This window comes from Salvia splendens, chromosome 10 (assembly GCF_004379255.2).
Source record: "Salvia splendens isolate huo1 chromosome 10, SspV2, whole genome shotgun sequence".
Lineage (NCBI taxonomy): Eukaryota > Viridiplantae > Streptophyta > Magnoliopsida > Lamiales > Lamiaceae > Salvia > Salvia splendens.
Genome location: NC_056041.1, coordinates 2,987,065 through 3,000,155, shown reverse-complemented (window position 1 = coordinate 3,000,155; position 13,091 = coordinate 2,987,065). Strand labels below are relative to the sequence as shown.

The following is a 13,091-nucleotide window of genomic DNA, read 5'->3' as shown; positions in this document are numbered from 1 at the left end:
AATAATAGTTGGAAAGAAGCATTTCATCTCGATCAACTACAACATAAATTAAAGATTGTGTTCGTGTCATTATTTTGGCATTGTTCATAATTAATTTTTTTATGAAAATTAAAAATCATATGTTACATGAATCACCATTAAAATGATAAATATATTGAGATTTTGATGGGTTAGTTCTTAATTTTTTCTTGATTGACTTTGGTGATGGTAAGTGTACTGGCAAATGATGAGAAGATGGAATAATGAGTAGAGGTGGAACTTGAAAGTTGATATTGTGGGGTTGAGTGGATAAGTGCAGAATGAAGATTGAATAAGACTAATGATTGTGCCACATGAAATAAAAAAATACAAAAATCCCTAAAACTTAATATTTTTTTAATTAAATGTTGCAGCCCATCGGGCTGACCCGCAACATGTTCGGGCCAACCTGTTTAACCCGCCAACTAATTCGGGCTAACCCGTTTAGCCCGTCTTGTATTCGTGTTACAAAATTACAGTCCTAACCCACTAATTTTATCGGGCTATTCGGGCCGACCCATAGATTTCAGGTTGGATTGACGTCCCTAAATATGAAAATGAAGTATTCATGTAGAGAAGTGCTAATGTATCTAATTATAAGATATAACTCATAATTTGCACATCTAATCACACGAAATCTGCCTAGAACAAAACTTTATTTTCCTACCCCAAAAAAGTCACTTCCACGCGAATAAATAGAATTAAGGCGTATTTTTTAAGTGGGCTTTGCAGTGATGGCCATGAGAGACTAGGTGCTAATTCTGTGATTAGAATTATAAAAGGATGTAATAACAATCAGTTTTATTATTGTCATGTGTATGTAGTAGTAATACTTTTACGGAGTATTTATTTATTTTCAATAAAAATCTCATTCACTTTTCTTGTTTATTATTGAACACTTTATATGATACGATAAAAATAGGGAGCCAATTCAAACGACTTAAATTCATTCTCTTTATCAATTTAACCCCCCGGGCCTGATGTGTAGATGGGTTTAAGGGTGGACTGGGCTGGGCCCATTTATCCAACACAAGATCTCTCTTTATTACCAAGGAGGTACAAGGTGCTTAGGTATTTTGGATTAATCTATAAACATTTTTAAGCATATACTTAGTAATAGTGTGCCCCTTTTCTATTCTCTTAATAATAGAATATACTTAAATAACTCTTGGCCAACGGTATACTTGTGCTGCCACAATATTTTGTTTGTTTGATAGTACTATATGATAAAGACTTTATATGTTTGACTGTAGTAATTTATAAAATGTTAATAAAATGTTATTTTAACTATAAATAGATTAAAATAGGAGAATAAAACCTATAATGTTTTAACATATTAATTAATAAAATAATGTATTGGCCCTAAAGAGACATGCCATTATTTTTTGACTTGATAATTTCACCTTATAGCTAGATAGCTTGAAGAATTCCAAAACCTATATAATACAAATACGGGTGTTTGTATACAAGATTAAATATATAGTGTGTTTGATTCATGATATTCAATCTGACAATTCAATTATAGATGGATAATTAGTCATAGCTATCCTCATATGACTAAAGTAATCTCCCAACTCAATCTTATATTATATCTTGTATTATTTTATCTTGGAAACCGATCACCACCATACTCTACTTTTGCCGGATAAAGGAGTAGTATTTTATTTGCCGGATAAAGGAGTAGTATTATTTTATTTTGATGTATCACTAGACACTCAATTGTTGTAGTAGTAGTAATTCAATTGCGCACTAATTTAAGTTCGTTGGTGACGATTGTGAATCGCGAAACCAGAATCCAACACTGATAAATTAAATAGAAACGACAAAAGCCGCACCGTGCACTCCGCTCTCACCCCCAATTTCTAGTTTAGGGTTTTGGAAACATCCCCTTATCCCGAATTTTTTTTGTCATTTAATTGGAAATATGGGTGATTGTTGTGAAATTGAAGAAGGGGCGTATGTGGATAGCTTGCTGAATCTGGAGTGGTTGAGGAGGATTCTGGTGCGGGAGGAAGATAGCATCATCTTCAGTCTGATTGAGAGGTCCAAATATCCGATCAACTCGCGATTGTACGATCAATCCGCTGCGCCTTCTCTGCTGCACTTGTTCATCAAGGATTCCGAAGCTGTTCAAGCTAAGGTATGCGTGTGTTTGAAATTTGAGAGCTTTGCGTTTCTTCTTTTTCTGCAAATGGGCGTGTCCAATCCATCGATCAACGATCCACCTCTAATTTTTTTCCTTTTTGATAATCATGATGCCATCATACCTAAAAATGTGCGATATAATTGCCACTTGATTGTTGTCTATTGCTTTCTAAAATACCATTGCTTTGTCAGTTTTTTGTTTTTGCAAAATGCCACGTGGATTCTAAAATAAACGAATTATCATAGAAAGTTATTACGTATGAAATTTATAATCATATCACCAAACAATAGAAACAATTTAAATACTCCAATATTGCAACTGCATCCAAATATCTAACTCCAGTTATACCCTTCTAATTGAATTTACTTGCATATTTTTTCAATTAGTATAGTTGGGATACATGGTAGTAGTCATATTCTGTTTGCAATTTGCAGGCTGGTCGTTACACATCACCGGAAGAAAACGCATTCTTCCCGGATAGTTTACCTCCTCTTAAACACAATCCTGTAAGAACTAATCCCAACTCAACTCATCACACTCTCCTCATAAATCTTGAAGATTTATACATGGTGCATTTGGAACTTTTTAGGTCTTGCATCCTTCAGGAGCATCCATCAACATAAACTCCAAGATACTCAACCATTACCTCAACACACTGATCCCTCTCATTGCTGCCAAGGGCGATGATGATGGGAACTATGCTGCCACTGCAGCCACTGATCTAGCATGTCTGCAGGCTCTCTCGAGAAGGATCCATTATGGCAAATTTGTGGCTGAGGTGAAATTCAGAGACTCCCCTCAAGACTATACTCCGGCTATACTTGCTAAGGTAGTTTCATCATTTCACTGCAGCATTTGAATTTGTTTGGTTATGGTAAGCAAGCACTAATGAGATGGATGGTGGGAAGGACAAGGAAGGTCTGATGAAGTTATTGACGTTTGGGAGCGTGGAAGAGGCGATCAAGAAACGAGTGGAGAAGAAGGCGATGGTGTTCGGGCAGGAGGTGGAGCTTCAAGAAAATGGCAACTATAAGGTTAAACCTGAACTGGTTTCTCAGCTCTATGGGGAATGGGTGATTCCTTTGACTAAATTTGTTCAAGTAGAGTACCTCCTTCGTCGTCTCGATTGAACATTTTCCCATTCTGTTATCCCCTCTTGATGAACTTCAGCACTCGATAGAGTGTCCCAAGAATTAATAAAGTCTCATATTGCTCCAGAATTTTGCTCTTCTTGTCTGTGAAGGGAATCAGTGTCTATATTTTCTGATATGTTTTGAGCCTATTAATGAGTTAATTATCATTACTAGTTATTCATCTCCCTTCTTCAATAAGCGTCCTATTTAAAAATGAATTTTGTCCACAAATAAATGCTAACATACCAGAGGAATTGAGCCTTTTAATGATTTAATTAAGCATTATGCCTCTCTTCACTGAATGTGATAAATTCATAATTGTATATTAAAATAAAAGTGATATAATGAAATATATATATCATCCTTCAAGAAAATAAAAGGAGAGAATGCAACTTTTTGGTTAAAACATAGCTGTTCAAAATATGGAAAAAATAGCTATATTGGTTTGTCACAAAGTAACATATGAGATTACACAAAGAGTAATCCTTTAATTTTGGGTCTTCTTTTATTCTCAATCGAGCTTTTAATTTACATATACGCACACTATCGTTATAGCATGGTCCAAAATTAATACTCCCTCTTGGTTGATCTCACTAATTACAAAAAGAAATAAAGTTTCGTTTGAATTTTAATTAGCAGTGTTAAGGTTGGAAATCGGAAGCAATGATTAAATTCAATCAAGATTCATTAATTAGTCGAAAGCTTCATTAACTAACTGCCGCGTAAACACGTGCACGTGAGAATTTTAGTAGAGCATGAAAGTGATGGGAGATTGAGAATGAAAGGAACAATCAGACCATCTATCATTATTCATGTCAGATCCAATGCGATCCCAACATTCTCTTAATTCAACAAAAAATCATGTAATCTTGTCCAAAATCTGACAAGAAATTCAACGGGACACCCTTGTTCCCCCACACCCTCTCTGTCTCTGCAGCCTTTGATTTGATCCTCTCTTTCGAAGCCAAGCTCACATAGACACACACAGCACATACAAGTGTTAATGTGAAGAAATGTATTCACATTGAAAGAGAAATGAGTGATTCTTGCAGCCCCAGCAGAATCTAGCTGTATATACTTTCTGATTCACTTTTCTTGCTACGCATGCATAGATAGTTCTGTTTCTGATTCATGTTTTCTGGATTTTGTAATCTAAGAAATTTTGGGAATTTTTAGACTTCAATTTTGGGCGCAATGTGGGTGGTTTAGGGTTCGTGGAAAGATGGCTCTTTGCCGCAAATTTTTCTACCGGAAGCCGCCGGAAGGGCTCTTGGAGATCTCAGAAAGGGTTTATGGTACGTGTTTTTCTTGATTAATTGTCTTGATTTTGGAATAGATGATGGAAAAATTGTTAATTTGGGGCTTTGTATTGATGATTTCTGACTCATTATCAGTATTACTAGTTTATATCTGCCACAACAATAGAAGTTTCACATGAGAGAATGTAGTGAATTGTGGTTATTTTGGAATGGATATGGTAATGACTGAATTGTGGTGATTTTGTAGTGTTTGATTGCTGCTTCACTACGACTCAATTGGGTGGTGACGAGTATGAGGTGTATATAGGGGATATTGTGGATCAGCTCCGCGAATACTTCCCGGATTCTTCGTTCATAGTGTTTAGTTTCGGAGATGGGGATTACCAGAGAGATATCACTAGTGTTTTAGATAAACATGGCATAACAGTGGTTGATTACCCCAGCCAGAATGAGAGCTGCCCAGTGCTCACGGTGGAGATGATCCACCACTTCCTTAGGTCGAGTGAGAGCTGGCTCTGCATTGGGCAGAGGAACGTGCTCTTGATGCATTGCCAGAATGGCTCCTACCCTGTCCTCGTCTTCATGCTTTCAGCATTCTTGATATATTGGAAGCAACACTGTGGGGAGAGGAAGACGTTGGATATGGTGTACAAGCAAGCTCCTCTTGAGTCTATGCACTCCCTCTCTCCTATAGACCCGCTGCCTTCACAGTTGAGGTATCTGCAGTATGTGTCGAGGAGGAACATAGGGTCCCGTTGGCCCCCCTTGGACAGGGCTCTGACGTTGGATTGTGTCATTCTTCGAGCTATCCCCAATATGGATGGAAAGGGGGGTTGTCGTCCCATATTTAGGGTATATGGACCCGATCCGTTGATGGCTGCTGATCCAAAAACTAAACTGCTCTTCTCTATGTCGAAAAGAAACAAATCTGTGATTTACTTTAGACAGGTATGTTATTTGAGGTTTTTTGACATGTTTAAATCTTATGATATTTTGGCTCACATTTGATATATGTTTCATTTTTTCTCATGTATGTGAATGTGATTATGTTTCTTCTTATCATTTTAGCTCAAAAAAATGAGGCCATTCTGTTTTAGTGTTTCCTTCTCAATGTTCATCTTGATCAAACTTTTTTTTTCAGGCAGACTATGAAATTGTTAAACTAGATATCAATTGCCATGTACAAGGTGACGTTGTGCTCGAGTGCGTAACTCTGGATGATAGCCTAGAATACGAAGAGATCATGTTCCGTGCGATGTTCAATACAGCGTTTATCAGATCAAACGTACTGATGCTTACCTGTGACGAACTTGATACAGTGTGGGACGCCAAGGACCACTTTCCCAAGGAATTTAGAGTCGAGGTAAGCACTAATGCCTATTTCCAGAATCTGGCATCCTTTAACTTATTGAAACGATGGATTCTTGTCTTTCTGGCTGGATTTAGGTTATTTTCTCTGACATGGACTCCACTTCTTCGATTGTGATGTGTGACTCACCGCCTAACCAAGAGATTGAAGGTCTTCCCATTGAGGCGTTTTCTCAGGTTCATGACATATTCAACGACCTCGACTGGGGAGACACCGAGATAGACAATGCTCTTAACATAATCCAACAAATGACTGTCTCTAGTATTCTTGAAGAGAAACTCGATTTTACTGGTTTTCCGGGTGCCAAAAAGGAGAGCTGGCAGAATCCTGCTCCGATTGAGAAAGATGAATATGTGGAGGATTTGAAGGTTACTTCTTCTGGTGATTTTCATCCATTGGTTGAAAATGAGACAAGTTATCCACCGGCCTCTTCAAAGTCGTCCTTTGATTTCGATAATTTTTATACAAACAACACTGGACTGCATGTTTCTGTTCAGAGACCTGCTCAGTCCAAAATCATATCACCGCGATTATCCCAAGCATCGCCATTTAGTCAACCCGTGTATGCTAGTTCTCCGCAAGGCTCGTTCGGACGTCTCACAAGGTACTGTAGTGCACCAGTTGGGATTACAGATCTGCTTGAAGACGATGATGAGATTGAATCTTCTATGTCAGCAGTCACTCCGAGTTCAATGAAATCGGGATTAGGAGCTGTTGCTGCTCCTCCCCCTCCACCACCACCATTGCATTCTAGTCCTGACTTATCTTCTTCCACACCGCCTCCTCCCCCACCGCCTCCTACTATAGGAACGGCCGAGCCCCCACATTTACCATCAGTACCTTGTCCTCCCCCTCCACCCCCACCCTCGTCTCCTAAAATCATACCTCCTCCAATGGGGGTGACCCCACCTCCGCCACCAGCTAGTTATGTTCCTCCTCCGCCCGCTCCATCAAAACCTGGTGCCTCTTCTTCAATGCTGTTTTCACCTGCCACTGCTGTAGTGGGTGGAAAGAAGTTGCTAAGGGCCGGTGTAAAATCCCAAGCTAAAAAGGCATCCCTCAAACCGTATCACTGGTTGAAGCTAACAAGGGCTATGCAGGGCAGCCTATGGGCTGAGACACAAAAACCCGAGGAGGCATCAAAGTATGTCCCCACACCATTTATAGTTTTCTACCTGAGTTACTCTCATCAGATTATGCAAGTGGTTTTGATTTTCCCATCGTCTCCTATGTCATCTTTGCAGAGCTCCCGAGTTAGACTTGGGTGAACTCGAGAGTCTTTTCTCAGCTACTGTTCCAAATTCAGATCCTCGGAAAACATACATGTGTGGCTCAACAGTCAAATCGGATAAAGTCCATCTGGTATGATTGAGCAGTTAAAATTTAACATGAGCATATTTTCTTTTTGCAATCATGTACTAGTATGATTGAGCCCCGAAGGGCATACACAATGAAGGTCTTGAGAAACTTTGAACTCCTGCAGATTGAGCTCCGAAGGGCGTACAACTGTGAAATCATGCTGACAAAAGTTAAAATTCCTGTGTCTGATTTGATGGTAGGTTAAAATCTCAAGAGTATTCACATAATGTATGTCATTGTGCAACCTCCCTGGTTATGCTTTATCGCGATTTAGAAACATCAGCTATGCTCGCGAAGTAGCAATCGTTTGCTTGTGATTGTGAGAAGTAGGGAATGTATAATCTGGGATGAGGTTAATGTTAAGATAACTGATGATTATGAATCGTGTTTTTTGTGGTGTTGAGAAACAAATAAGCCCCAAGCTATTTTTCCATTAGCTTTAGAATTTTGTACAGAAACATATAGATCCCTCATAAAATCCAAGTTATCCTTTGAGGATTTTGTTCGTTTCCTCTGATTGTGCTATTGACATTCTTTTGACAGAATTCAGTCCTAGCTTTAGATGACTCCGCACTGGATGTTGATCAAGTTGAAAATCTCATCAAATTTTGTCCAACCAAGGAAGAAATTGAACTCCTCAAGGTATTTCCTTGTTTTCAGTTATCTCATATGTACGAGCAATAGTTCAAGGCTTATCGGTGGCCATAACTTTTTCTTACAGAACTACAAAGGTGACTTCGAGAACCTTGGCAAGTGCGAGCAGGTGATGGCATTAGATGAACAAATTTTTCTCAAGTCTGATATCAATCAAGCTGGTTTCATTACCTTTCATCATTAGCTTAACGTTCATGTTTTGCAGTTTTTCATGGAGTTGATGAAAGTACCACGCGTTGAGGCCAAGCTAAGAGTTTTCTCGTTTAAAATTCAATTTTGCTCCCAGGTCTGAGAATAGTATACTTACCTCTGTTTATTGTTAGTCCTTTTCCTTGATGTATTGACTGGTGAAACAAGTAGTTGATATTTTTCAATTTGCTGAACCACATTTCCGTGCAGATATCAGATTTGAGACAAAGCTTAAACGTCGTGAATTCTATATCTGAAGAGGCAAGTGATTTTACTCTCTCTTTTCTATAAAGTACCATCTTTTACTGAGAATTGTTTGTATCAGGTCAGGAATTCTGTGAAACTTAAAAGGATCATGCAAACTATCCTTTCACTCGGTAATGCATTAAACAAAGGAACTGCACGAGGTGAGTTGAAACGCCCTTTATTTTGTAAAATTGTTCAATTTGAGAGTCTTAAGGTTACATTTATACTTCCATTCCTCAGGTTCTGCAGTTGGATTCCGTTTGGATAGCCTTCCAAAACTCGCTGAAACAAGAGCTCGAAATAACAAGCTGACACTTATTAATTATCTGTGTAAGGTGGTATCATCATTTCCATTATACTCACAGTCGATGAAGGTGACCTCTTATACGCAGTCCTAACCAAATCTAGTTGCAATGCCTAGGTGCTAGCCGAAAAGTTGCCAGAAGTGTTAGATTTTGATGAAGATTTAGTAAATTTAGAGGCTGCAACAAAGGTGTTCTCACGTCCTACTCAACTTCTCTTCTTTTGATTTGTACGACTAACTGTGTCGTATACATTCGGCTAAACAGATTCAACTGAAGTACTTAGCAGAGGAAATGCAAGCCATTACCAAAGGGATTGAAAAAGTTGTACAGGAGCTTACTGCTTCTGAAAATGATGGAGCCGTATCAGAGAGATTCTGCACGGTAACTCAATCACAGCCTCGTTGAATAGTGCTTTTCCTGGCTTGCTTGTTCAGACTATACAACTCAGTGATTTTCAACTCTGTCAAGTATTAATTTGATCACATAATCCATGCTGAGAATGTTGTTTCCAATCTTCGTACTGAATTTTCAGATTTTGAAAAACTTTTTGGGCACTGCTGAAGCGGAAGTAAGATCTCTGGCTGCACGTTATTCCGGAGTGGTAAATTCCGAGCCTTGTTTGTCTGATTCTCTCCTCCTTGTGACCCTACTTGGCTACTTTGAGGAACTTTGAGGTTTTTTAGGGAAGGAATGCAGATTCATTGACTCATTATTTCGGAGAAGATCCTGCACGTTGCCCATTCGAGCAAGGTATTATTCATGTTATGCTATAGCTCGAATCACGAGCTGTCTTTCTTCATCATGGATTGGCATTACTCACCACAATTTTTTTGCTTTTTCATGCAAAATGAGAGTTTGAGATGGTTGTGCAGTTGTGTCAACTTTGCTCAACTTTGTGAGGATGTTTCGAAAGGCTCACGAGGAGAACTGCAAGCAACTGGAGTTCGAGAAGAAGAAGAAGGCGCAGGAAGAAACGGAGAATGAGAAGCTCAAAGGAAATGCTTCAAGCAAGGAGCTGGACAATGAGAACGGTATTGCAACTGCAGCAAAACTGCCTGGACTTCTATAAGCCTCAGCTGTAAGAAAAGCTCGGCCGATCAACGGGGCCCAGGAGACGGTCTAAGGCGATCTTCACCTGTTATTCCCCTGTAAATAACAAGAATCCGTATTTATTTAGTCCACTTTTGATGTAGAAAGGTTGAGAAATCTAAGAATATTGCTTGGGAAAAGCTCTTGTTTTTTGTGTTGCTGATTTCTAATGTAATTTGCAGATTCTTGTTCACTGTCCGAAAAATTATTTGTGTAATTATTACAACAAAAGCGCGTTTATTGAAAAAGATAACGTAAACTAATTCACTATTTATTTTGATGTATTAATTAATTTTGAGTTTGTTTAACCATCTTTTCATTCAAATATTCATTTTTTTTAATATTATGATAAATGAAAAAAAAATGTGATATAAAGTCGTTAGGATGCTTTAGTCTTCAATTCATATTTTAGGATGAATCTATCCAAAGTGTTTTGTTTGGACCAAGCTCTTGCCCATTCATTAAAATTTTAAAATATACTAGTACTAAGGAATTGAGAGGAATATAATGTTGCAGCTGACTTCAACTTTTCATTTTGGATAAGCCCAACTCAACTATTCTTATCTAAGCTATTGATTCCAAATGCATTGAATAATATCGATAGAAGAGTTTGATTCTTGTACGTACTCAACTTTTCTCATCCAAATAAAGTCAACAAGGAAAACATTACAGGGAGAGAAACAAATTGCATAAGCAAAAATTAGAAAAAATGCAAAAAATAATAAATATTGACTAGTCCAAGTCAATAAAGATAATAAAAGTATAATGCTTAGCACGTGTTCCTCCTCAAATTAAAGTAAGTAGACTTTAATTAGAACTCTATATGATTATTTTCGTTACATATTTAATTAAATAAGTGGTGACGTGAGAAAAAAAGACATCATTTTTATTAATCGCATCCATAACCTCAACAATGTTTAATTGTTGATGTAAAAATACACATAATTTCTACTCAGAAAGCACTCTTGAGATGGAGAAACTGTCGTCGTTTTCCTCGGATCCGTCGTCTAATATTCTGCCGGTGATGGCGGCCACAAGCGCCGCCGTGAAGCTGTGATTTCTCGTCAGAGATGAAGCCATTTGCTCTACCAAGACCTGCTGATCAATCTCACTCTCCTCATTTTCGATTCTTCTGCGTATTGTAGGATCAATGTTTGCTGCGGCAGGGACTGGTTGTGCCACCGGGGACTGAAGCGGCGACGCCGGTGTTTCGGCGCTGGAGGGGTGGTGGTTGTGCTGCCCTTCGTATATCGCAACTAAAAGAGATGGATCGCTGGCACTTCTTTGTACCTATATATATATATATATATATATATATTAGCATCACCTCAGTTAGGCTTATTTTCAAATTTCAAGCTCATGTATAGTGTATGATAAATTTCCATAATTCCATATGCCAAAATTTTAGGGTTTGGAAAAAGGCCTAGAAGTTTGTTCAAATTCTTGTTCATCCCGCGGCTATATAAATAAGTCCAAAAAAATCATGAAATTTGAATTTGTTTCGATTATGTTTTGGCGAAAAAATTAGGTGAAATTATATTGTACGTCTGATATAAAAGCCGATGAATCATACGTGGATGTTACCGCCGAGTTAAATGACATCGTCTGTTCATAAACAAAAATAATGATATTTGGTTAAAAACAATCATCGATACATTGCAGGTAGGCGATTATATTTTAGACCGTGGGGTTGAGAACAAATCAAAATTTTCTGATTTTTCCAATTGTTTTATAATTGATCAAATTTCATGGTATAATGGGAAAAATCTAGTAATATTTTATTAATTGATCAACCTTTTTTAATATTTATAGATGATTGTTGTTCTTGTCTCACCTTCTTCTTGACAGGGCAAGTTGGGGAGAGTGAGCACTTATAGTAAGCTCTTGGAGATGGATTATCCCTAGTCACTTTTTGTCCATATTTTCTCCATTGATAGCCATCCTTGACAATCTAAAAGAGTTCAACAATCCCAATGAGAAAACATTATCAAATCTTTGAATTTCACTAAACTTTATATTATAACAAGGGAGAGTCTTGTAGTATATATAGTTAAGTAAGTAGCTAACTCACCAGGCTTGTATCAGATGGATCGATTCGGACATGAACTCTCGAGGTATTCGACTTAATCTCCCTTGGCCTGCCCGGTGAGCATTCGCTGCAGCAGCTGTGGAAAATGTGGCCTGAGTTTTCGAGTTGGTCGGACTTTCTTTTCCTCGAGGCGAGGAGGTCTTCTGCACAATCATTTTTGGCGAAATCATGGTAGTTTCTACAAATAATGGTGAGTAATTCGTTGAGTTTCTTGTTCTCCCATTTCATCCTGCTCAGCTCCTGAATCAGCTCATCATGCTGCATCATCATCATTACAAGTCTTTTTTAGCTAAAACCATGAAATCATAACTTCAAAATTAATATTAAGAAATTTGATGCTTACCGAAGTTTCTGCAGAATTGTGCATGGGTTTGGAGTTGAGGTCTATAAACTGTGGATTCGTCTGCAACGAGATTTTCTCCATTTTTCTTGAACTAGTGTGTGTGTGTGTGTGTGTGTGTGTTTTATATCAGTGATGAAGATTAGTTGTTTGGTTAAGTATTTTGGTGAAAGAAGGAAAATTGTCTGAATGGTAAAGAGAAGAAGAAGTTGGAATTTATAGAGAAAAAAATTTGAATTTCATTCTCAAGTACTCAAAAGTCTTTATTTATGCGTCGGAAAGTACCAGGAAGTTGGTGCTATTACTAAATTAATGGTTCACGCTTTGATTTAGTTTTTTTTATAGCGACAACTATTATAATTTCCTGGTCCACTATTTGGGAGTAGTATAATTTGATTATTCCTATATAATTAATTTCTCTATAAATTTACAATAAGCATGTTGAACTAATTTTGTAATTAAATGTGGAGTCAAATCAATTAGTGGAAATGCAAAATAAAGACTTTAATCCAATTCTAAAATTCTGTTTGTTATTGTTTTCCTTAGTTAAAATATTGGGAATTATGGCCAAACATGTTATATATTGAGTGGGGTAGCAAACAAAAATTTGTATTCACATTCATAATATGGCGTTTGCACATATCGTGAAGCTGCTTTTAGATTATTCAATAATTTTAATGATTTGATTTGTTAAACTTAATGATAGTATATAGTAACTACCAACACTGTAATTAAGAGTCATGCACTCAATTGAGTAATATCGGTACAAGAAAATTTCGAATTGGTGACTTAGTCAATGTATATACGTGTGGTCTATTTTTCCCTCACTTTTACGTAATGACTAATGGCAATTGGGTTGAATATATATTGTGACATAGTATTTGTGTACGTCATT

General features: G+C 37.5%; 3 protein-coding genes across 3 annotated transcripts; 2 read left to right on the top strand and 1 right to left on the bottom strand.

Annotated features, from left to right (window-relative positions):
• Nucleotides 1–1,942: 1,942 nt before the first annotated feature.
• On the top strand, nt 1,943–3,023 carry LOC121751782 (chorismate mutase 2-like). Its single transcript, XM_042146576.1, has 3 exons — nt 1,943–2,158; nt 2,599–2,670; nt 2,754–3,023. The coding sequence occupies exons 1-3, from the start codon at nt 1,943–1,945 to the stop codon at nt 3,021–3,023; spliced, it is 558 nt and encodes a 185-aa protein (XP_042002510.1).
• On the top strand, nt 2,853–9,960 carry LOC121753366 (formin-like protein 18). Its single transcript, XM_042148649.1, has 19 exons — nt 2,853–2,993; nt 3,073–3,198; nt 4,474–4,592; nt 4,804–5,504; nt 5,698–5,919; nt 6,003–7,069; nt 7,170–7,287; nt 7,409–7,480; nt 7,828–7,926; nt 8,006–8,047; nt 8,144–8,224; nt 8,338–8,388; nt 8,453–8,534; nt 8,614–8,708; nt 8,795–8,866; nt 8,943–9,059; nt 9,211–9,279; nt 9,362–9,428; nt 9,551–9,960. The coding sequence occupies exons 2-19, from the start codon at nt 3,185–3,187 to the stop codon at nt 9,745–9,747; spliced, it is 3,285 nt and encodes a 1,094-aa protein (XP_042004583.1). The 5' UTR covers nt 2,853–2,993; nt 3,073–3,184; the 3' UTR covers nt 9,748–9,960.
• Nucleotides 9,961–10,632: 672 nt separating this feature from the next.
• LOC121751372 (probable WRKY transcription factor 40) lies at nt 10,633–12,399 on the bottom strand. The gene is made up of 4 exons (XM_042146103.1): nt 12,200–12,399; nt 11,839–12,114; nt 11,602–11,718; nt 10,633–11,057 (listed from the first exon to the last, which is right to left on the bottom strand). The coding sequence occupies exons 1-4, from the start codon at nt 12,278–12,280 to the stop codon at nt 10,716–10,718; spliced, it is 816 nt and encodes a 271-aa protein (XP_042002037.1). The 5' UTR covers nt 12,281–12,399; the 3' UTR covers nt 10,633–10,715.
• Nucleotides 12,400–13,091: the final 692 nt, after the last annotated feature.